This window comes from Citrus sinensis, chromosome 9, assembly GCF_022201045.2.
Source record: "Citrus sinensis cultivar Valencia sweet orange chromosome 9, DVS_A1.0, whole genome shotgun sequence".
In the NCBI taxonomy this organism is placed as follows: domain Eukaryota; kingdom Viridiplantae; phylum Streptophyta; class Magnoliopsida; order Sapindales; family Rutaceae; genus Citrus; species Citrus sinensis.
The window spans coordinates 4,201,350-4,228,036 of NC_068564.1; the positions used below are offsets into that span (position 1 = coordinate 4,201,350).

The window sequence follows — 26,687 nt, forward strand, 5'->3', positions numbered from 1 at the left end:
ACGTCAATCACAGTCACACACAACGAATTAAAGAAGAAACAAAACCTAATGATAGCTTCTTTGACATGTTTGGGCAACACACACCTTACGGCAATTGGCAAAAGTTGTTGCATAAGAACATAATAGTCATGGGACTTAAGACCCTAGAGTTTGAAGTCTTTTTTTGACACAAGATTCCTAATATTTGAAGAGTATCCAGTAGGAACCTTGATACTTTTCAAAGCTGCACAGAATCTTGCTTTTTCCTCCTTAGTTAAGGTATGGCAAGCAGGAGGAAGCCATGTACGATTGTTGTTTCCTTTAACTTGTGGTGCTAAGGTGGGCCTAATTTTCATTTCCAAGAGATCCATCCTCGACTTCAGTCCATCTTTGGACTTTCCAGGAATATGCAGCAGTGTACCGTAGATGTTCTCACACACATTCTTTTCAATGTGCATAACATCTAATTGATGCCGCACAAGCAAGTGCTTCCAATACTCTAAATTATAAAATATAGATTTCTTCTTCCACCACACGAGATTATCATTGTTCGCACTTTTACGCTTTTTACTATTGCTTTTCCCCCATCTATTATCAATAGAGTCGACCAACTGGAAAATTCCCTCCCCGTTTAACAGTTTTGGAGGGGTTTCATCACACACACTATTGTCAAAGGCTTTTGCTTGGAACCGAAATTTATGACCATGAGGAAGCCAAAGCCGATGGCCAATGTATACATTTTTTCCACTGTGTTTAAGTCTACATTTTGGTGTTCCTACACCACAATATGGGCAGGCATAATATCCTTTAACAGTACATCCTGCTAAATTTCCGTATACCAGGAAGTCATTTATTGTCCATAGTAATACAACCCGCAAATTAAAGTACTCATTTTTGTAGGCATCATATGCCTCCACCCCAACATCCCATAAAGTTTGCAAATCCTCAATAAGAGGTTGCAAATACACATCAATGTCTAAACCCGGTTGTTGAGGACCAGAAATCAAGAATACAACATCATGAATTTTCGTTTCATGCACAACCATGGTGGAAGATTATAAGTAATAAGAATTATTGGCCAGCAGCTATATGTACTACTAAGAGAGCTATGTGGATTGATTCCATCAGCTGATAGAGTTAGGCGAAGGTTTCTAGGATCGGATGCAAAGATCAACCATTTCTCATCTACTAACTTCCAAGATGGTAAGTCAGCCGAATGTCGGAGTTTACCATCAACCATCCTCTCATTTGCATGCCAACTCAAGTCCCTAGCAGTTTCGGATGACTGAAACATGCGCTTAAACCTAGGTATAGGAGGAAAATACCATAAAGTTTTTGCAGGAACCCCTTTCTTATATTGGTCTACAGTACCATCATTTTTCTTCCATCTACATAACCCACAAGTAGGATATTCAAAAAGACCTTCATACTCTTTTCTGTAGAGTATGCAATCATTTGGGCAAGTATGAATTTTAACATATTCTAAGCCCAAAGCTGACATTGTCTTTTTGGCCTCATACATAGAGGTTGGAATTTCATTATTTTCAGGGAAAGCATCTGCTAAAACACTTAACAATGCAGAAACGCTACTGTCAGACCACCCAAATCTACCCTTCACATTGAACAATTTCACTAAAAAGGATAACTTAGTAAATTTGTGCATCCTAGGTACAAGGGTTTCTCAACATGTTCTAGTAACTCTTTGAATGCTTTAGGGTCCCCACAACAACCCTTATAAGCATCATTAATCATTTTTAACTTATTACCATTGTTAAACTCTATATTTTGTTGCTGAAAATGGTTTTCTCTTTGAGGAGAAGGACTCTTACGAATCTCTTCCCCGTGCCAAAACCAATTGTCGTATTTCACATCAAAACCATGCATATATAAATGATCTTTTACAGTTGTAGGTGTTTCAAATGATAAATTCCCACAATCAAGGCATGGACACCTAATGACGCTACTGCCTCCAGTATTTTTTATAGCAAAATTTATAAATTTCTGGACACCCTCTTCATATTCTGTCGACAGTCGATTACGTTGAATCCAAGATTTATTCATTTTTGGCTTAATAATTAATGTTCCTGACATATACATAAAACAAAGAAAGAATATACATACTTAGAATATTTGTCTAATGTTACAACACCATGTGAAATAAACAAAGTTAAACCTACATGAGGCCTTTCAAATTAAACACAATTTGGCCCATATAGTTTTCTCTTTTATATTAAAAGAACAACTTACTTTACGGAAAAGCATGGTCATGCTCCATAAACAAATTTTAAAATTACAAATATAGCAACCAAGAAAGCTGATAAATTGAATTTCATACTTTTCAAAAGTTCACTCTCCTACTATACTATAAATATAATAAATAAGACAGACCCCACAACAAACACATTACATAGTATCATAATTATAAATTTAAAGATATGTAAATTTTATATGTAAATTTTAAGCAAGTGTATAACAACTTAAAAAAGTCAAATAATAGAGGATAAGAAATGGAACTTACTAGATTAAACACAACAATCTACTGTTATATCCAATTCCAGGTACAAATCCAGCAACAATATTGATTACTGAAATATATTTTGAATGATCAGTTGATAAAATTCCAAAACTTGGATTCAAGAGGGCTAAAAAGGTACCAATAAATTACATTAATCATATGAGTAAGCCTAAGAAGAAATAATAAACTACAACTTCAAATAATATACGTCAGTAGAACAAAAATGAAAGCAAACACAAAGAAAAGCTTCAAGTACCTTAATACAATGCCTTCAACAAATCAAGAACATCGAATTGTCACGTTTATGCAGCAATCACAACTATTTATATTTGACACGCAAATGTTACGACTCAAGACAACAATAACAACAACAATACCACCAGATGCAAAATAGCTACAACACCACATGCATAGGTAGATGACAATGAGAGGTGAGAATCCCTCAATTTTACATAACAGAATCAGTTACTAAGAATCCCTCCTCAGGCTTTGTTATAGACATTTCAGGCTAATATCACCATCTTCATACACTAACACTCATTTAACTTAACGAAGCTTCAATATCAGAAATGGCTAGAAAAAAAATTCACACACAAACACATGAATATAAATCAGAATTACCTAGAATAAAAAAAAAATAATAACATTATGCAATGCACGATTACAACTCAAAACAGAGCTCAAAATTAACAACATTATATCTTCCTGAGAAATTATTTAGTAAATTGATTACCGAAATATATGCAATACATGCAAATACATTTCAATTTTTTACAAATTATTTACTACTTTACATAAAAGTTGAATAAATAGTCAAAATTAAATACATGCAAATGCAGCAATGACTCACCAGTGGGTGTGAAGCTTCAATTCACCGTCAAGCCTATGGTTTCAACTTCGGCAACAATGATTTGGGTCTTCTTTCACGGTAAGCGATTGGGTTTCTTTTAGTCAATAAAAGTACCCTGGATGTTATTCTCATTCCAATTTGGGTTTCGATTAGCACTGACTTCATCCCAGCAAAGAGAGACGATTCAGTGAAACAACCAGAACGATTTTGAAAGTATGGGTGTTTGGGTGTCGTTAGTTTGCTATGGTCGGCCTTTGAGGGTTTGCTGCAAGTGTGCTAATCGATTTTGAGATTCCACAATAACGCTTGCAAATTTTCTGAACACTTAGAAAAAAATTTCCCTCTTTTCTCATAAAAATGTTTCCCCCTTTACAAAACGCAACGTTTTATTAATTGTTTTTTGTTATTTACATTTCTGTTTTCCAAAAACTTGCGAAACATACAACTGAGACGGCATCGTTTCACTTCTATTTTAGTAATATAATATTTTTAAAAATTAAGTCAAACCCGCGTAATTAAAATCAACATAAAAAATCAGTCTTTCATTCTTGATAGCCAAATAATTTATCACCAGTCTAGCATAGTTTCTTGATATATGATATTTATATCACCAATATATCATAATTTCTTGATAAACGATATTTCTATCACAACTATGTCATAAGTGTATGAAAGAAACTAAATCTATCACGATTCTATTGTTGTAGGCCTCCAGACCAAAAACTGTCACACAGAGGACTGTCATAGTATGTACTTTTTCTTGTAGTGTTCTTCCACCTTTGATTATCAATTATGAGATTTAAGATTTGCCAGCTTGTTGCTCAGATCAAATCAACATTTAGAATGCGTAAATATGTGTATTTACCATACTATAAATTCGTTGTAATGAATAAAACAGTACTTTTGAAGTGTTCTTAAATCCTATATACAGTTGAGAGTTAGAAAATATCAGATGAGAATGATAGAAAACGAAATAATTTTGATTTTTGTCTTATATGAAACATATCAAATTGTAATCTTTTTTTTTCTTTTCTTTTGGAAAATGCTCCTAATAAGTTTCTAAGCTCGCAAAAATTGCCTCTTGTGGAAGTTGGATGCTTATGTACCTTTTTAGTAATTTTAAATTGGGACTTAAATATTGGGTCCCAAGCATTATTCTTAATTAATTGGTTTACGAGTAATGATACAGCCACAAACTCTTTTATAAAATTATCTTATACAAACTGATGTGATATAATAAAATTGGTAGAATTAAATATCTGTTGGTTCACATGATTTATTTTTATTATTTTGTATTTTCATTCAACCATATGAATTAATGTTACATCAGTTTGTATAAGATAAGTTTGTATAAGAGTTTGTGCCCCTATCATCACTCTTGGTTTATAACAATGTCAATGAAATTTTTCTTTTTATGATAATTAATGAAGTAATTAAAAATCATCTTCTAATTAAAGTCAATCCAAACCAACTAATAATATATGGCCTCTCTCTCATTGTGGGGCTGTTTTTTGAAAAGTCAATGGTTGTTTTTTGGTTGCTTTAATAAGCCATATTTTTTGGAATTTATTCGTCATTTTATGTTGAGTTGTATGCTGTTGTATCCAATGGTTGGTCTCATATTTGGTTTGAGTGTGAGTCCGTTGCTACCGTTCCTTGTCTTTAGCATTCAAATTATCACCCTCTTTGGGATAGTTATGTAAATCAATTTGTTGGCTGAATTCACTACAAGAAAAATGACCTACGATGACAGGTACATGTGTGACAGTTCTTAGCCTAAGTCTCTTATTTTACAGACTATATGACAGACATGTGATAAAAAAATTTTATGTCAATAAAATACGATAAAATTGTGATAAAAATTTGTTCTATCATAATAGTAAGACTGATTTGTGATAAATATTTAGATTATCATAAATTAATGACTAGTCTATGATAGTGATTTTGGCCGTTAGGAAATTTGAAATAAATTTTTATTTTGACTTTATTTTCGAAGATTTGACTTAAAATTTTAAAATGATTTTGTTAACCAAGATAAATCAAAAATGAAGGAAAAAAAAAAGAAACTGTAGTGTTTAGAGAAAAAGTAAATAACAATGAATAAACAAAAAACACTTCATATCGGTTTTTTTTTCCAAGTGTTCAGCAAAAACTCAAACATCTCTCACCCTCACACGGTTTCACTCTCGTAACAACCTATTGCCTCAAACCCTTACATCAGTAACAACCTTGATTTTGTCTCATGTCCCGGCATCGATTTTGCCTTGTCACCCGCCATCGATTTTGCCATCATCGAGATCCACATGAGGAACCCACTGAACGTGTGCTGCCACCGTTGCATTTCAAAACCCTAACTGAATACCCACCATTGATTAAGCTCAATTTTTTTATTAACACTGGTAATTATTCTCTTTATTTTCTCTTGCATGTCAATTTAATTAAAATTTATTGTCAATTTCAACACTAAAGGTGTAGTTCTAAGCACTAAAGGTTTATCTAAAATTTGTTCACTGTGTTGGAAAAATGGAATTTTTCCCTAAAAGTTATGTGCTCAAATGTACTAGTTTGTTGAAATGAACGAAATCTGAACCTATAGAATGATTTCGGTTTTGTTCTTGTGCGGCTAATCACCTTAGCGTTTTGTTCAGTCTTCAAATTGGGGATCCAATTATTTTCTTCTCAGTTCTTGTGCGGTTGATCTTCTTTGTTGGCCGAGGGCTTTGCACCTATGCTTCCATTGATGTTATCGCAGCCATCACAGTCGATTTGGGTCTTTTAATACTTGATTCTTTGAGGAAAAGTAACATGTCTGCTTAATAGAAATACGTTGGAGCAAAGACTTTAGTAGATAATAATGCTACTTCTGAGGTTAGCTTGACTTTAATGCTCTGTTTTTGTATGCATTTAGTTACTGTACAATTTTTGTTGCAAAGGCCTTATCTGCTTAGCATAGTTTTGCTTACTCAATTAGTTATAATTTTTTGAATTTGGTTGTGGTTTTTTGCAAAATTTCTTTCCAATCCATATTAGTTCACCTTTATGACCAACTTGGACATAAAGACAACGTCGATTGGCTGTGGTTTTTTGCAAAACTTCATTCCAATCCATATTATATATTATAAATCTTTCATTTGCAATTGGTATCATATGAATAGCTTCAATATTGAGATTTTAATGAGTTTTTGAAGCTGGCTGTAGGATGTGCAGGAATTTATTTTACCTTTCTGACCAACCTAGATATATTATTAAAACTCTATCTATTAGCTATGCTTTTTGCAACGTTTCTTTTCAATTCCTATGATTTACTTATCAATCTATGCTCCAGTGCCTTATGCCAAGAATGGTTTTGCATTTTAATCATATTTCTTGCTACTCAATGCGATGGTTTTATTTTTCACTTGGTGGACAGAGAGTTGGGTTTTACCTTTTCATTTTCTATTAGCAAACATCAATAGCATCATGAGATCTTATACAATGGACTAAGGGCTGCTCTACAGAGGATATGGTTAATCGTACTTTCTCTACTCCTTTTTTGTAGCATTTTAATAATGATCCTACAACTAGATAATTGTAGTTGTAGCTTCCAGACGTGTTGATTGTCCAAAATAAGTGTTAACTACATTGATAGTTTGTCATTCTTGCATACAAATAGACACTTTAGGTACCATATAAAGCTGCAAAAATTAAGGCTTGCGAAGAATTTTTTGATGCAATTTTTAGATGTTTTATTGTAGTATATTTGCATATTTTCATCCATCAAATTTTTTATGCAATAATATGATTTTCTTTTATCAAATCATTGTAAACGTATGAAAAAGTCACCTTTCACAATGATAGTAACCTTTTTGCTCTGTTTTAGAATTTCTTTGATTTCCCTATAGTACTTTTGATTTGCATATTAGCATCTTAAAATTTGTTGCGATTCTAGTCTTATACTTAAGTAGTCAACATACACATCAATACTTTCATTACTAAAGAAATTTAGTTTAGTCTGTGCCTTTGCTTATAGTTAGCAGTCAAAGCTTTCATATGATTTGCCGTGTTTCATTCTCCATTCAAGCACTTGGGAGTTAAGATTGCTTGAAAAGCTTTCCATGAGGAAAGAGGTGAACTTCCTTTCTTTGATGAATTTACTAATTTACTTTTGAGACTATTGCAAAGAGTAAAATGGATAAAATTTAGTTGACGACTTACTGGTTTGATTGAAATGATGATTTGGTTATAGCTTCTAAGCATACAATAGCTCAGCCGGTTTGCCTAAAGAATGAAAATGCATTGGTTCATGATTCATTTTGTTGAAACTAGTTATAATTTTGTTAATGGGCAAAAGTTTAAGAATTTTATCCAACATGTTAAAATTTGCAAGAGAGGTAATGATTTCTTTTCACTTAAGAATTAAGATAATTTAAATTTTTTATCATTTGCCTACACTTAGAATTAATTATATCATACATTGCCTTAAAATGACTTTAGGTACTCAGTCTTATTTTCAAAACACCAAAATCTCACTCAATTCGTTTTAATGCAGCCTTATATACTTACACTTTTGTTTAGACCTTATGGAATTCTTATAATTGATATGACAACCTCTACTATGTATTACTTGGATTCAATAGTTAGTGCAGCACATGTGCATGCAATTAGAGCGGCCAGCTGCATGTTTGCTTGCTTCACTGATATCTTTGGATTTTGATTGTGCTTAAAGCCAAACCAAAAAGCTGTGCATAACATAAAAGAAGCTCCATCGCATCACATCAGTAAGCTTTCAAAAAAGTCTGTCATGACCCAACCCAGACCTGGCAAGATATTGTCCGCTTTGGGCCTTAACAAGGCCCGCACGAATTTGTTCTTGGGGCGCCCATACACCCCAAAACGCATCTTGCCAATTAAGGTGTGGATCACCCCTTATAAACCCAGCATCTCTCCCGTGCTTTGCCGATGTGGGATTCGCCTAGGGTGTTACATACACCCCCCCTTGGGGACTCAGCGTCCTCGCTGAGGTTTGCCCCACCATCGCTCAAGAGGACACGCGGAGCCGCTCTGATACCATAATGTCATGACCCAACCCAGACCTGGCAAGATATTGTCCGCTTTGGGCCTTAACAAGGCCCGCACGAATTTGTTCTTGGGGCGCCCATACACCCCAAAACGCGTCTTGCCAATTAAGGTGTGGATCACCCCTTATAAACCTAGCATCTCTCCCGTGCTTTGCCGATGTGGCATTCGCCTAGGGTGTTACATACACCCCCCCTTGGGGACTCAGCGTCCTCGCTGAGGTTTGCCCCACCATCGCTCAAGAGGACACGCGGAGCCGCTCTGATACCATAATGTCATGACCCAACCCAGACCTGGCAAGATATTGTCTGCTTTGGGCCTTAACAAGGCCCGCACGGATTTGTTCTTGGGGCGCCCATACACCCCAAAACGCGTCTTGCCAATTAAGGTATGGATCACCCCTTATAAACCCAGCATCTCTCCCGTGCTTTGCCGATGTGGGATTCGCCTAGGGTGTTACAAAGTCTGTGGTAATTGCAAGGGAGATGTTTTAAGATCATTTTTCCCACCATGTTTTGATGATGTTATATTTACTTGTGCAGTTACCTAACTTGTTACACTTGCTATGTTGGAATTTTATGAAGATGGTGGGTATTGCTGGAGTTGGCCTCTTTTTTCTTTGATGCAAAAACAGGTCCTGAGTATTGGTGCATCTTTGCACGTTTTTAGCTTTTTCTTAGATTGGTATTTGCTGTATGCTTCACTAAAACTGCTAGAATGATTTTTTTTTTTGGTATGATCAATGTTGTTGGATTTTGTTGTGTTGCTGGAAACGAACTGATCATGGTTCATTAGTCTCAAAACTGCTAGTCTTCTACATGCTGAAATTTGGTTTTTATGTTGTTACAATACTCTTCTATTTATGTTGGACTTGTAACTTGTATTTGGTTAAATTATGTTTGTTGACAATTATCGATAATTATTCAGTGTTATTCATTTCATTTTCTTTGTTAGTGAATTTTTAATTGCAATATTCATTTTAACAATCTAATTAATTAACTTAATTATGAAATTTTAATTTCTAAATCAATTGCAAAATTTTTATTAAAATGATAAGCATTTCCTGGTAGTAACAAAATAGTCATTTTTATTAATTATAAATTTAATTTCAGAATTAATTGTAAAAAAAATTCAATTAGTTATAATTTTCATTTTTCGCGCCAAATTTAAGATTTCCTGCTAAAAATTCAAAATATAGCATGCGAAATGAAAAAAAAGGGTCAAATTCAAAATTATTATATTTCCCTCTAAATAAAGTTATGATAGTTGTGTGACTGGTTATATCCATCACAGGTTGTGACAGGTATTGCAAGATTTTTATTAAAATGATAAGCATTTCATGGTAGTAACAAAATAGTCATTTTTATTAATTATAAATTTAATTTCAGAATTAATTGTAAAAAAAAAATCAATTAGTTATAATTTTCATTTTTGCGCCAAATTTAAGATTTCCCGCTAAAAATTCAAAATATAGCATGCGAAATGAAAAAAAAAGGGGTCAAATTCAAAATTATTATATTTCCCTCTAAATAAAGTTATGATAGTTGTGTGACAGGTTATATTCATCACAGGCTGTGACGGGTATTATTCTGTCATCAATTCTTGACGTTGACTACAATGACGGTATGAACAACCGTCATCCACCCCATATTATGACATTTTTACCTGTCATAGTAGGTCCTTTTTCTTGTAGTGATTTTATTTGTATTTTTTGATCTGATCCCTCAAATGCTCTCTTATTTACAAAGAAATGACCACAATAGCTGATACTTTAACCAATATTGAATTGGCTTGTTGGAATTTGTGGGATAATCGGTCCAGCTGCTTCTTAATTTCCACGAAATACGTTGTTGTTGGGCTGCAGATAATGAAAAATAGATTTAAATTTAGTGCTGAGAACTTATGCTTAATTCTTCATAATTTTCTGTTACATGTGTATGTATAGCAATGTATGATTAAGATTTAATTAATTTTTTTTTCTCCTTTAATGAAGATTCTGAATTTATAAAAGAAAATAATAATCCCTGAAGAAAATTCTTAGTTTGAATTCAAAACTTTCGTTGACCATCTCAAAAGCTACGTGAAATAATCTTCTATTACTTTTTCTTAATAAACCTCACGTCAGCGAGGTAATAAAATATAAAGAAAGTTCAGCTGCAAGAATAATGGAATTTTCAATAGAGAAATGCTAAGGAGCGAGAGGGACGAGAGAAGGACGAGAGAAACGGCATTCTCTCCTGCCGTTTCCTCCTCTCGTTTCCTCTCACTCATTAAACATAAAAAAAATAAAAGAAATGATCAAATGAATAAACAAATGGCGTTGGAATGTTTCACTTTCCTCTCTCCTTGACTTTTTCACTTTCCCCCACCTGAAACTTTCCTCTCTCTTTCACTTTCATTTTCCTCCATTTTCGTCAGTTCTCCCGCAGCTTCACTTTCACGCTTCTTCTCACGACCTCCTCCCTCTTCCCCTCTCTCGGCAAAGATTAAGTGAGCAGTGACTTTTTTCAGCTTGTTCTTTTTGTTTTAATTTTTTGTTATGTGAAAGATCTGGCGTGGAATTTAAGTGTATTGTGAAAGTTAAGTTCTTTTTGTTTTAATTTTTTGTTATGTGAAATATCTGGCGTGAAATTTAAGTTTTGTTTGGTTGACGGTTTCTTGTGTTCTTGTGTTGGTTGGCGATTTCTTGTGTTTGTCTTTGTTTATTTTTGAACTGTCTGAACCGAGATGCATCAAGTTCTTATTTGTAAATTTATCTTTGAACTGTCAGAATTGGGATTTAAGTTAGAAAAAGTGGCAAGAATTCTTTTACCAAACAATTACATTTTTCCACTTCATATGACAAGAACAAACAAACCATTATATCCCAATTGACAGGAACCAAAAATTTTAAACAAATGTTCAATAAACCATCATGCCTTCAAATTCTTTTCTTTATTCACTCTCTCAGATTGCTAATTTTTGGGGATTAATTTCCATTGCTATCAATTAGCCTATTTATAAGCTCGGAGCACAATTTATAGCCACACAATTTCCTTCACCTGCTAAGCACCACACTCAGGACATATAGCCTAATTTTTCCACAAAAACAATATTAATTTATTTGTTGCAGATTCCTCGTTATTATCCAAAATAGACCGAACTTTTGCCCTAATTTTTTTCACCCAAAATCAATATTAAGTTCTCTGCGTGGATGTCAAGTTATTTCCCATAATAAAGAATGAATTGTTTAATCAATGTACTCCTACCCAATTTTATTGAAAGGAGAATTGAGTCCCAGCACACTCAAGGAAACTTAAGTGCATGGCGCCATTGAGACATGAGCCAATTGGCTGGATTTGAAGTGTAACGCTTAAACTTTCAAAATGAACAATATTAAAAAAAAAACAGATGAATAATATTACAGACACGACTTCTCACAAACAGGCTAACCAAAGCGTGAGGCACTTTAGCCGTAAGCCGTGAGGGATCTGGAAGCGTGAGGAACGCCGGAAGCCGTGAGGGATCTGGAAGCGTGAGGCACGCCGGAATCCGTGACAGAGCTTCTGGAAGCGTGAAGGAGAGGGAAGCTGGTGAGGGAGAGAAGCTGGTGAGGGAGAGAGGAAGAGTGAGGGCGCGTGAGGCACGCCGGAATCCGTGACAGAGCTTCTGGAAGCGTGAGGGAGAGAGAAGCTGGTGAGGGAGAGAAGCTGGTGAGGTGAGGGAGAGAGGAAAGTGAGGGAGAGAGGAAGAGTGAGGGCTGGAGACAAAATGCTAAGATTTCCCTCTGCACGAAGTGATAAAAAAGCAGTCTTTATTATTTTTTATTCATTCTTTAGCGAGAGGAGCGAGAAGCGAAATGACAGGAGAGAATGCCGTTTCTCTCGTCATTCTTTCGTTCCTCTCGCTACCTAGCAGCACTCTTTTCAATAACAAAGTTTTTTGGAGTTCAATCCTCTACTATAGGACTTTGAATAAATAAACGAATGTCACTGAACTCTCTCTCGCTCTCTATATATATTGTAGGGGTGTTCAGAATCCGATCCGATCCGTTCAATCCGTCTGATCCGCAAAAATCCGATCCGTATAAATCTGATCCGTGGATTGGTGGATTGGATTGGATTGGATTGAAATTTTAAAAATCCACAGTCGGTGGATTGGATATGGATTTACTTCTGTGAATCCGCAAAAATCCGTGAATCCGCAAAAAAAAATATTTATTTATTTATTTTAAAAAATATTATAAATATAATATTACATAATTATATAAACACTATAATTTAATTTAGTCATTATTTAATAAAATTATAAAACAAAAAATATTAAATTAATAATTAAAAAAATTAAAGTAAAGTAAAGTTATTAAGTAAAGTAACATAACAATCATTATCTAATAAAAAAAATAAAAAATATGAAATCGGTCAAAAATTATTGAAATAAAGTCAAAAGTTAAAGCTTTTGTCAAAAAAAAAAAAATAACAATGACATAAAGTAGATAACGCCAAAAGCAACTAGCATTAGCAATTTAGCATAACCCAAAATCGCAAATCAGTGGTCACTCTGCAAACGAAAAAAAAACCCTAAGCTGCTTCCTGCTTCCTTGCCATCATAGTCACACGCACAATATCGACGAGTATTATTAAATCTTATCATGGTGTGTCTATCTCCTTCTTTAGGTACAGTACTCGTAAATATTCTCCTAATTTATTATTTTGATTTTATCTTCGATAACATTTATTCTGATTTTTTTTAATTATTATTATGTATCTTCTTTTTTATCAATGGTGACTTGAGATAATGATTTTGATATTCTTTTATTAATAATAAGGTTGTTGGGGATTGAGGAAGAGAATTATTTGTTGATTATATGTCCTAATTTGGTTGCTTTTGCTTTTTATTCTGTGGTAAAATTGAATCTGTTAATTTCTTGTTTGATGGGCTATTTTTTTAAAAAATGAAGATTAAAGAATTGTTGTTGGGGGTGTTTGAATCATGTTGCTTCTGTGGATCTAACAATCATATTACTTTTTCTGGATGTAACACGCGAATTTCATGATTTTTCTTTTTGGTGGTGTAGATGACTTCTCAATTTGATAAAGGAAAACGCGTAGCTGTAGATTCAACCCCCCCAAGTTCTAAATCATCCAGTAATGCTGAAGGTACGCCCAATAAATCCACTACTTCAGAAGCTTGGGAGCATTTTATCCAATTAAGTTCTGATCCACTGCATCCTAGATCCAAATGTCGATATTGTGGAAAAGAATATAAATGTGGTTTTCATAAAGGAACATCTAATTTATTGGGTCATATAAGAGAGAGATGTCTAAAATATCCTGGTCGAGCTCGAGTGGACAAAAAACAAAAAACTTTGTCTTACCAACCAGTGAAAATTGGAGAGCCATGTAGCCTTGTATCAACGACATATAATGTTGAGGCTTGTAGGGAAGCAATTGCTAAGTTTGTTATAAAAGATGAGATGTCATTTAGAGTTGTAGAGGGTGAAGGGTTTAGGGAAATGTTGGGAGTTTTTGAAAATAGATTTAAAGTACCATCTCGCACTACTATTGCTCGTGATATTTTGCAACTTTACAAAAAAACAAAGAAAGATTTGACTGATTTTTTTGTTAGTAGTCATCAAAGAGTTTGCCTCACTACAGACACATGGACTTCAGCTCAAAATCTTTGTTATATGTGTCTTACAGCTCACTTTATTGATGATAATTGGACATTGCACAAAAAAATATTGAATTTTTGTCAAGTTGCTGACCATAAAGGTGAAACAATTGGTAGGCAAATTGAAACATGCCTATTAGATTGGGGTATTGAGAGAGTTTTTACAGTACGGTTGATAATGCTTCTTCTAATGATGGTGTTGTCTTTTATTTGTCAAAAGTTGTGAACAATTGGAATAGTGCAATTTTAGGGGGTCAAAATATGCATTTGAGGTGTAGTGCACATATATTAAATCTCATTGTTGCAGAAGGGTTAAAAGAGTATCATCAGTCGATTTCTAAAATTCGCAATGTTGTAAGATTTATTAGATCTTCGCCTTCTAGGACACAAAAGTTTAAGGCATATGCAGAGCGAGAGAAAATTTCTTCAAATAAGTTGTTGTGTTTAGATGTCGTAACTAGATGGAATTCCACTTTTTTCATGTTAGAGGCTGCTGAAAAGTATGAAAAAGTATTTGATCGGTTAGAGCTTCATGATGCACAATACATACGTGAGTTTTGTTTGAGCGAGCCAAAAACGTGTCCTTTGTCAATTGATTGGGAATATGCTCGTTATTTCATTAAATTCTTGAAGGTTTTTCATGATGCCACTTTGACATTTTCGGGTTCTTTATATGTGACCTCCAATAATTTTTTGCGCCAATTATGTTTGATTCATACACAATTGCAAGCTTGGAGGGATAGTAAGGATTTATTTTTGAAGATAATGGCTGAAAATATGAAAAAGAAGTATGATAAGTATTGGGGAAATTATGAAACAATCAACCCTTACTTGTTTGTTTCTATTTTGCTTGAGCCTCGACATAAAGAACGGTTTTTGAGATATTGTTTTGTAATGTTGTTTGGTGAATTTAAAGCTAATGAGTTGGTTGTTAAAGTGCGGAATAATTTACATAGTTTATATGAGGAATACAAATTACTTTATGGTGATGATGTGGAAGTAATGGATGCTGTCAATGATGAAAAAGATTTAGAGGTTGATACTGAGGTTGATGCTAGGCAAATGTTTGATTTGGGTTATATGAGGATTTTAAAAGACAACATTTTTGTAGAGTGCAAAACAGAAGTGGATCTTTACTTGTTAGAATCATGTGAGAACCCAGAAAATGAGAGTTTTAATGTTTTAGATTGGTGGAAGATTAATTCTTCCAAATATCCAATTTTGTCTTATGTTGCTCGAGATATTTTGGCCATGCCTGTTTCTACTGTGGCATCTGAGTCAGCATTTAGCACTGGTGGGCGTGTTCTTGATCCACATCGGTGCTCACTATCTACAAGGACGGTGGAGGCATTAATTTGCACACAAAATTGGCTACGTTCAACTCTGATAAATTTTGATGAAGCAATAGATGAGATTGAACATATTGAGACAGGTAAAATGTAACAATTTACCTTTAATTTTATTTTTTGATTATTATTTGACTTTATGTTGTTATTCTATTTTAAAAATTGACATTTTTCTTATCTTATACGTATAGAGATTTTGGGAGCTGACAAGAACATATTTGATGAAGCTTGATGGCATTTGATGTGATATAAGGGTAAATATTTATTAATTTATTTATTAAATAATTTATTTATTTAATAATTTTTTATTTGTTATTTATATCAATTATGTTTATTTTGTTTAGGCTAAAATACGAAACACAAATTGGAGGTGGAAGTTTTTCCTTTTGGTGTGTTTTATTTTGAGTCTTTCAATGTATTATTGTGGCTTTATTTGAGCAATTAATTTTGATATTATATTAATATATTATTGTAATTTTATTTGAACAATTAATTTTGGTATGTTATGTTTTAAAACTTTAAACGTATTATTATAGTTTTATTTAAACAATTAATCACGATGTGTTATATTTTGAAATTTTGAATGTATTATTAAAACAAACAATTAATTTGTTTAAATTTTATTTAATTTTAAATTTAATTGGTAGTAAAATTATTTTATATTAGATTTTTTTTATTTCATTAGTTTATAGATTGAAGAGAACTAAAATTTTTAATTCGCAAATCAATTCGTAAAATGATGGATTTGGATATGGATTGAGTCAAATCCGCATCCGATCCGCAGACATATGGATTGAGTCAAATCCGCATCCGATCCGCAGATGTATGGATTGGATATGGATTGAATTTTATCAATCCGTGGATTGGATTGGATTGAAAAATTATAATCCGCAAAATCATGGATCGGATATGGATTGATGTCCAATCCGTAAAATCCGATCCGCGAACACCCCTAATATATTGCATACGTATTTGGCTTCCATATATTTATAAAACCTGTGCCCTATAGCTACACACGCTTCTTCATGGCACCCAAATCTGTGTAATTTCTTGTATTCTTCTATTCTTTATAATGTTTCTCCTGATATTGGAAATCGATTCAAGGGAACCTAGCCACAGTACCAAATCCTATATTACTCGTAAGCGCCTTTTTTTGTTTATGTGGTCATCGCATATCATGAAGCTTTATTTTGTCATATTAAGATTTTCAAATCTTGATAAATTTTTATGTTAGCTTGATGATAACACTTTTGTTTTTATTTTCTTTTTATCAGGTAGGGAGTTACCCGGTGAACCTGATGATCCCTGGAATCACCATTATTAATTTGTTTCCTGCTTATCAGGAATTGATCTCCGTTTTTAGCGATTTTTTTAATTGAATTTATGCATCAATCGAGCTTGTTGACTGTACCCTTCTGCTCCTTCAATTTCTCTAGGTTTAGTTGTGTAAGTTTCTTGCTTGTTTATGGTTTCCGTTGTACTTTGTAATGCTATATAGTTAGTGAATTTAAAAGTGTAATCTTCTCTTATGAGTTAAAAATTCACATATGGGTTGCTGTGCACTATAATTTCATAAGCACTTCTACACTTTCGTGACCGCCCAAAAATTCTTAAATGATTTTATAGTCCATAGATGAAGATTTTTAGAACCAGAATTATTATAACTCATCCAATCTATTTGGTTTGTATTTAAAAACTTAGTAAATTTAATTTTTCATACTAACAAATTGTCTATTTGAAGAAGCAAATTTTTTTAATATCTGGAAAAAAGACTGACAATCTAATACTTGTAAAGACACTCCGACGCTCAAATCAGAGTTTAATTTCCTAAAAAAAATACAAGAAAATAAAAAAAAAAACTCGATTTCATAATATTTTCTCTCTCCATTTATGAGAGAGAATTTGTTCATTCTCTTATGAGAATCTCTCTCTTTTTAGCTCTATAGTTCTATTTATAGGAACTTTCAGCTAGGGGAGATTAGATCATCGCTCATTCTTTTTTCCTTTTTTATTTAATCCATCTTTTTTGTTCATTAATTTATCATGTGATTCACATGCTTTTGCTTTCTAAAACTTTTTTATTTATATTGACTATGCACATCTAAAGTCTCCAAATCCATAGTGCGTTTACTGACACATAAAATTATATTGTGTAAGTGACCAAATTCATGGTTCTTAAACTATTACACATATATATTCCTAATTTTTTGATCTTACATCAAACAATTTTTATTTTTCTGTTAGAAATAGAATTAACCGAGAACACGTGGTTCAGACTCCGACTTGTTCGTTGGATAAGATGAAAATATTTTCTTAGAATTGTTTTGGCGCGGTTTATTAGATTAGCAATTAAGTGCATAAATCTGACCAGATCTAATGTTATTTTGTAAACATTTATCTAATTATTTTTTGTTTGATCATCATCACTGCACGAAAAATAAGCATAGCTTGACAAAAATCCCACAAAATCCACAAAAACTATGCTGACAATAAAATAAAAAAAAACAGTTCATCAATAGACATATAAGTCCCACAAAAAGGCCAATATGAAGACCAAAGTTAACAACAGTTAAATTACAATAAAGCCTTATAGCACAACACAAAAAATCGTAATAATCAAACTCTCAATCTATTACAGAAACTTCAACCATCCACCCTAGAGAAGGTATCAAACCAACTCAACTAAAATGTTGATGAAGATTTTTGTGTCAAAACTTATTAAAAAACCTATTTAAAATTAAAAAAAAAGATTTGTGTGTTAAAATTAAAACATAAGAGTACATCTTGATAGGGACGGCAAATAAATTCGGATCCGGCCCACATTCGCTTCCGGATCCGCATGTTAAAAAATACGGATCCGTAAGTAATAAATTAGAATCCGCACGGATCCAGATCCGGATCCGAATGCAAGTGCATCCGGAAAATCAAATTTCTGAATCCGGTTAATTTTATATTAAATTAAATATATATATTAATTAACTTAAATTAAAAACCAATCTAACCTAAGCCCCTAACCCTAATATTGTCAATTTTGCATTCACACACACACACTCACAATCTTCTCCAGCAACCGCAACCCGCAAATCCCCCAATTCCATAAGGATGTCGCCGTCTACCTCACAGCCTCGCCTAAGCCTCGTGTCCAAGCCTTGATCTAAGTCAGCTGCTGTTGCTACACGCCTCGCCGTCGTCAAATCCTCACCGTTGTCAAATCCACCCAGTCGTCGAAGCCTTGCTTGAGCATGCCATTGTCGTTGTCGTCCAAGGCTCGCCTGATTGGATCTTTCTTTTGTTTCCATTTTTCTGGTATTATTAATTACATCACTTTTTTTTTTTCCAGTCAATGATTTGGTATTTTGGTTGATTGTTTGATTGTAGTTAATGAGTTCAATCTAATGTAACATGATTAAACTTCAATTTTACTGGCTCAATTTAATTTTCTTTGCTGATTCAATTTAGTTTAATTTTGAATAATTTTCTTTGTTGATTCGTTTAATCACTTTAATTAAATGCATTAATTTTCAATATAATGTAAATGTTTAATAGGTTTTGGGTTGTTTAATTAGGTTTTGGGATTAGGTTTTAATAAATTGTTGAATTTTTAATTATTAAATTTAATTTTTAAGGATTTGGATATCCGGGATATCTGCTTGCAATCTGGACAGATATTACCTGCATCCGGATTATTAAAAAAATTTACGGATGTGGATCCGAATCCAGATATAAAAATATCAATCCGGATGCGGATGCACTTGCACCCGAATTCAGATTTTGCCATCCGTACATCTTAACTTTTGATGCTTATCATATGATGTAACCATTAATAAGTCACCAAATGAAAACAACTCGGTAATTGGGATTTTTTTTTAAGCTAAGTGCAAGAATTAATTTTCATTTTTCAAGGTAAAGTGCATGGGTGACCAAAACACGCGTAAACTGGAGCTCAATAAAGTCGAGTCGACTCGTGGCTGCTATATGAAGATTTTGAAAGAAATAAAAGTAAACGACAGTCTTTATCGACTTTGAATTTAAGGAACATACAAGGAAGTGACACTACGTTTCTGTCTAAATTATATATATACACTCTTGTCCTACAAATGCTGCTCTAAGAAAACCCAAAAAAAAAAAGAAAAAAAAAACGATGGCTTCCAAGAATATTTTAATTGATTGTGTCTTCATCCTTGTTGTTATGCTTCTCTTAATAGCCTCAGAAGTGACTGCAAGGAAACTTGGTAAGTCTATATATACCTTGCTTAATTATATTCTTTGTTTTTCAAGTATTAAAATTCCTTTCTCACAAATATCTGTCACAATAATTGAGATAATAAAAAAAAATATTTTGTGGGAAAAATTAATTTTATATTTGCTTTAATGATCTTAGTTAATTGGCACGCGCTCTTATTTGTCTTTTAGGTGGTCAAGTGAGGGAGCCCATGCAGCTTAAGAGAGTACCAATTTCAAGTGCTGCTCGCGGTGGTTATAATTACTTTGTTCCTGGCGGGGGTAATTAACTGAGTGGATTTTATGCTGAATAGAGAATACGATGCTTTTTCAGTTCAAGAATTGTGATATGTTAAAGCATATGAATGAAAATAAGAGTGAGAGGCTATGTAATCAGTGAATTATTCTTATGGTATAAACTTGTGCAATTAATGTATAAAGCACTAGTTTTTGAAATGCTTTTAATCAATAATTTACATTTTCAATGAGTTACGAAAACAAAAAATGTAATAATTATACAATAAACGTGAATTTCAAGGAAAGGATAAAAACAAATGATCGTTTCTATTTGACAAGGGGTTTATGTTGAACATGTGCAAGCAAAGCATGCTAAGGTATTGCGCCCCGCCCCCCCCCCCCCCCCCCACCCACACACACACACACCAAAAACAAACCAAATTTTCTCTTTAAGCGCGGATATCGTAATGGGCTAAAAGGGGTTTATGTTGAACATGTGCAAGCAATTGCATGTGTTTAGTATGCAACTTTCGATTTTTGTCATAATTTGTTGAGTAAGTGGGAGGCATATGACTACACTACAAGAAAACTGATAATAGATGACAATTACTTTATGATAAAAATCATTTTATCATGTAATTATGATAGAGCCATGATAAAATTTTGATCTATCAAATTATTAATGATATACTTGTGATAGAATATTTATCTATCAATAGTTTACGATATGCACGTGATAGAAATAAATTCAATCACAAACATTGTGATAGAATTTTGATGTTGACCGTGTTTGACCAAATTTAAAAGTAATATTTAATTTTTTTATAATCCAAAACGTGGCGTTTAGATTATTGAAATGATTTTTAAAAAATTAATAAAACGAAACGCTGCGTTTAAGAAAGTGTGTTAACAAAAATAAAAATTTTCTGAGTCTCGATACTCTCTTACTCATCAATATCGTCACTCTCCCTCGTATACAACACTCAACCTTAGCGTAAATGCTCATCATCACTCAGTGTTCAAATCGCCGTTGAAGCCATTGTTTGAACTGTGAACTAAATATGAGAAACCAAGATTTGTCGCTACATTATCTAGTGTCTCGCTATTAAATATTTTGGTCCTTTCAGCGAAGCATCTGGAAGGTAAATGCATAGTGGCTGTATTTGATTCTAGCATGCAGGCTTTAGGGGAGAAATTTGTTTGTTTGTGAGAAGAGCTTGATTCGATCTGCCCTAGAAATTGATTGGGTCTTCTTTGTGAGCTTTGATTTTCATTATATTGCCATTTTCGGTTAGTAATTGGTCATCACAATTAAGAAATTGTTTGATTTTCTTTGCCACATAGCCCATTGTTTGAATTTGGAGAAGATGTTATATTGTTAATTTTGGTTAAGTGGTGTGACTTCACTGATTTGGAAAGTGTCGTGGAAACGTTATGTGGGCAAGCATATAGGACAAGTAAATCTGAAATGCTAGGGATATACAATTAAAGGAAGACTGGAACTTATTTATGCCATACAATCCTAGAGCAGAAGGTGTTATTCTACTTGAAAATTTGCAAAGCAAGGGAATGGTCTTGGTGGTATTTTGTATGGAGACAACGTATTAAGAAGGATTTAGGAGTGGAAATTCAGTGGTGAAATTAGGAGTTATTTCACCAAGTGAGGCAGTTGCGGAGAGATATCTTACTAAAAGAATTCTAGAAGTTTATAAATAGCAAAGCAACACAACTTTTCTCAAGATTCCTTTGACTCCCTATGCATGCGGCTGGAAGTCAAGCTTTCGGCTCAGGCATGGCACGAAGGGATGCTGCAGCTTGTGCTACGCAGGGTTGGCATTCTAATCATCTTCTTGGTAGTGGTGAGGTTTGTCAGCCAATCATCATGGTATGTGGAGAACTTCTGTTTACAATTAATGGAAACATGTGAAAATTTTAATATACTCCCAAGCGCACGAATCTAAAAATAGAATAGTGGCAGCGAGGTCGAATCCATAGGAATTGTTATAAATTGAAAAGTCTAATTTAAATCTAAAATTAAAATTAATTCTAACCTGGTTGACCAAATTAAGTTTTAAGAGAAAATAAACTAATTAAACTAAGAAAACAATTAAAGTAAATGAGATTTCAATAAGACTACCAAGTTTTCAAAATCCACCACTATTCAACTAGTAATTATCTAAATATTAATTAATCTCCAATTTTAGAGTGACAACTCGAAAGCAATCTATGTCATCTCATGGATATACAATTAAGCCCAAATAAAATTAATCTTGTGTAGGTTATTTTTCTACTTAATAGTATGATATCTAAGAATCTCATGTAAACATATTGAATAACAAAGAGTCAAAGTTTTTCTAAGTACTCTGTATAAACAATTTAATGAAAGACACGAAATCAAAGATGATCATGTATAATTTTTATAGATCCAAGCATAGATTTAATGGAATATCAATCCTAACAATCAATAATGCATGACAGAATTGATGAAAAGATTTTAATAACATCCAATTAATCACGTGAAATAAAAACCATAATCATCAAAGAATATATATAGGGAATTAATTAAATAAAAAGATAATTATTTCATTAAATATGGTTTCATCCTTAACTTCAGTATAAGAAAATTAGCTAGACATACTTGAATTGAGAGCAACAAAACAAATAAAAAAAGCCATGGAAATTAAATAGCTGCTGCTGTCGCTATTCTTCTCTCACAGCCTTGCGTCTGCACTTCTTGCCTCCTCTGGCGGCAACTCTCCCCAAAAGCCAAAGTTTAGCTTTCTTATATTGTCTTTAAAATGGGCCCCACCTCTTAAATTCCAAAACCAAAAGGTTTGGCCTTTTTATTTGCTTGGTCTTGCACGTGCACTTCACTTGGATTTTTCATTCTTTGTTAACGCCATACAATTGCTTCTCACATTATGGCCATAATCTTCTTTGTCTTCATGTGCATGGATCAATGAATTTATCTTGAATTCACATTCATATTTGCCTAATTGCTCCTAAAATCAATCAATTAATGCCTCCACAATTGAGCTCCTTTATGTAATTTTTTATCCATAATCTCCAATTGATTCTCTATTCAACAAAATAATTCAATTAATTAAAAATAAAAAATAAAATAACTAGCAATTATATACTCGGAATGGGGCAAGGATTTGCGAGGGGCCTCAGGGGACCAAAACGAGGGCGCGTGCAGAGGCTCGCCCTAAAATTGTGCCCACATTTGGCCCCAGTGGCGCCGAGACTGGTGTGCTATACCCTTAGTGGGAGGCGGCGGGCCGTGGCCATATGTCTATAATATATGCTCATCAAATACCCCCAAACTTAGATTTTGCTAGTTCTCGAGCAAAACTAAAACTAAAAAAAAAAACAAAAATAACAAAACAAAAAGTAAATCCTAACTATAAACCACTTTCACAGGCGATCGTGATTGCATTTAACATATGCAACAAGCCTTTAAACCCCTATGCGGCCCTAGTGGACAAGTTATAGTCTCGTGAGGGCTTCAGTGATGATACCCACAAACATCATTTAAAAAAAAGATAAAATAAAAGGAACAAAAAACTTTAAATAAAACATGAAAATAGTCTCAAAGATTGCATAAATTATATAGCTCAAAGAAAATTTCAAATATTGGCAAAGTTCTAACTTTAATTCAATAGTTAATTTCTTCTCTCTTTTGATTCTTGTAGTGTGTGTGTGAAATCAATTCAATCAAATCCATTCTCAAAATCATCAATATCAATAGCCTTCGCTTCAAAGAAAGAAAAGAGTAGGTCAAACTAATCTTATCATCTTGATCTCTATTTTTTTTTTCACAGGCTTTTATGTACATTTTCTTTTAAATTTTTTAGCACATGCACTTGATTTTTCTTTCCTTTTTTTGTTTTCTTTCTCTCTTTTTTTTTTAACCATAGTCAGGAGGTTTCACTCTACCCCTTAAGGTAGTATACTTCTCATGGTAGATTATCCTCTATATACTTGTGGTACATAGGCCCAAATTACTCAAGGATAGCTTCACTCTTAAAGGTTATAGGTAGCTATTTCTGACTTTAGCGCATGTGTACACTATTTTTACTGTGAAGATAAGAATCAAGACAAACAATCATTTACTATATCTAAAATTCTCAACTAAGGCTGCGTCAATCTCAAATTTCAAGTCAAAATTATGAAAGAATTGATATTAGTGCTCATAGTTTAAAGAATCTCAATCAAGAGGAACTAACACAAGAATCAAGTACAAAATAAGACAATATTTAACCCTTTCTAAGAACCATATTTATTGTCAATCAAATTCTTATCATTGGCCTTTCACATAAAAACAAAAAAACACAATTTTTTTTGAATTTTTGATTTTTTTTGAATTTTTTTGGTTTTTTTTAATAACAAACAAAGCACACACTCTTCCCATCCCCAAACTTATTCGGAACATTGTCCTCAATGTTTCACAAGCAAAAGACATGTATGCAAACAGATGAAAAATTAAAAAAATAAAAACATAAATAATAATAAAAAGTTGGAGACAACACACCTGAATGGCCTGGGAAAGCTTTAAAAAAAGATGACAACTAAAAAGAAAACATTAGAAGAAATATAAATAATAAAATAAAAAAATCCTACTGACTAACTAATTAATGTAAACAACAAATCAACCAGGATCAATAAGAATTTGGTGAAAATCAAAGCAATTATACAGAAAATACCAGAAAACATACTTGATTAAGTACTAGAGCATTTTATCCATAAAAGGATGATGGTAATGAAACTCCTCAATATCGCACTGCTTTGATCTCTTCTGTTCCAAGCTTTCTTGAGAGTTAGCTGAAGTAGTATAAAAATCTAATAATTTAAGCACTTTAGATCTTACCACCTTTTTCATGTCAGAATGTGACCTATGCTGCACTTTTTTAGAAAGTAGCTCCAACTTGAATGATTCAATTTTCTCTTTAGGAGGAAGTGGCTCAATCTTTTCTTTCCACTTAATTAGATCTATGATAAGAGTCGAATTAAGTAAAGCATTAACTTCTTCAATACCACTGTCAACATCAACAGAGAAATCAGAGTTAGTTGTGCATGGTGTTAATAGATTGTCACAGTGGTTAGAAATAAGTGAATCATCAATTGATGCTTCTATCATATCTACTTCAACGACTTCATCATCTTCTTGTGCCTACTTGGGAACATTAAAAATGTTTAATTCCATGGTCATGTTACCAAAAGACAATTGCATGTTTCCAGTCCTGCAACTAATATGAGCATCAACTGTAGCTAAGAAAGGACTACCTAGAATAACTGGGGTGTGTTTATTAGGATCTTGTACATGCTGAGTATCAATAACAATAAAATTAACAAGATAATAAAATTTGTCAATCTGTATCAACACATCCTCTATAATACCACGAGGTATTTTCATTGACCTATCAGCAAGTTGCAAAACAATGGAAGTTGATTTTAACTCACTTAGTCCAAGCTACATGTAAACAAAATAAGGAAAGAGATTAACACTAGCGCATAAATCCAATAATACTTTATCAAACAATTGGTTCCCTATAAGACATGAGATAGTAGGGGAACCTGGATCTTTAAATTTTGGTGGCATTTTACATTGGAGTAAATTGTTAGTTTGTTCAGTTAAAAATGCCTTTTTGGTGACATGCAAATTTCTCTTTTTAGTGCATAAATCTTTCAAAAACTTGGCACATGAACTTGCTTAATAGCATTGAGTAAAGAGATGTTTATACTTACCTGCTTGAAGATTTTCATAATCTCACCTGTTGGGTTCCTTTCTTTACCTTTGTTAACCTTTGAGGAAAAAAGAGCCTTGGGAATGTAAGTTGGTGGGCCACTCTCTTCTGGAGCATTTGGTGATGAGTCTTGTGATGGAACTCGATCTGAAGAAGTAGGCTCAAATGTCTTTCTTGTTTGAACCTCCACCTTGTTGTCAAATAATTTTCCTCTTCTCAAGGTCATAACAGATTTTGCTTCTTCATGCTGATGGCTTGAACTCAATCCAACTTCATGCACTCCTTTAGGATTGGGAATTGGTTGACTTGGTGGGAATTTTTCTTTTTCTCTCTCAGTTACAGTAGTTGCTAATTGACCCAATTGATGTTCAAGCTTTAAAATAGCTTGAGTGTTTGACTGAAAAGCTTGTTGGGTTGACTGAATGAAACTTTGAAGTGTATCCTCTAAAGAAGGTTTTCTTTGTTGGGGTGCAACAAATTGAGACATAGGCTGTTGGGCAGGAGGATATACTTGGTTAGGAGGGGCAAATTGTTGATTAGACAAACTAAATTGTTGTCCTCCTTGGTTTGACAAAGGTTGATTTCGTTTCCAAGATAAATTAGGGTGATTCCTCCAATTAGGATTATATGTCGGTGAATATGGATTATTGGAGGTTTTCTCATATGATTGTAAGGCATGCACCTGCTCAGAATAAGCCTGTTGATAGACTGGTAATGATGGACAATTCTGTGCTGTATGAGACAAATTAGAACAAAGAGCACAAACTTTATTAACTACACTAGGATGATCATTCATTGATTGGTTCAGAACTAAGACATCTACTTTCCTAAAAAGTGTAGCTAGAGTGGATTTCACATCAAAATCATCCTTAACTTCATATAACCCCTTTCTAGAAACTTGAGATGATTTTTCCCTTTGATTTGAAAAATCACATTATTGAGAATTCTCAGAAAGTGAATTAAAGAAATCCCATGCAGCCCCTTTGTGTAAGTTTAAAAATCTCCTACCATTCATAGACTCTACCATATGACGATGTGACATAGTTAAACCATTATAAAAGCATTGTATAAGTCTCCATTTCTCA

General features: G+C 33.3%; 1 protein-coding gene and 1 long non-coding RNA gene across 2 annotated transcripts; one reads left to right on the forward strand and one right to left on the reverse strand.

Annotated features, from left to right (window-relative positions):
* Positions 1-143: 143 nt before the first annotated feature.
* LOC127899724 (uncharacterized) lies at positions 144-1,642 on the reverse strand. Its single transcript, XM_052433439.1, has 2 exons — positions 1,075-1,642; positions 144-955 (listed from the first exon to the last, which is right to left on the reverse strand). Exons 1-2 carry the CDS (start codon positions 1,640-1,642, stop codon positions 144-146), a joined length of 1,380 nt encoding a protein of 459 aa, XP_052289399.1.
* A 13,794-nt stretch (positions 1,643-15,436) lies between these two features.
* Positions 15,437-16,015, forward strand: LOC127900014 (uncharacterized). The gene is made up of 3 exons (XR_008051921.1): positions 15,437-15,483; positions 15,589-15,651; positions 15,742-16,015. It is a non-coding gene; the product is annotated as an uncharacterized LOC127900014 (long non-coding RNA).
* Positions 16,016-26,687: the final 10,672 nt, after the last annotated feature.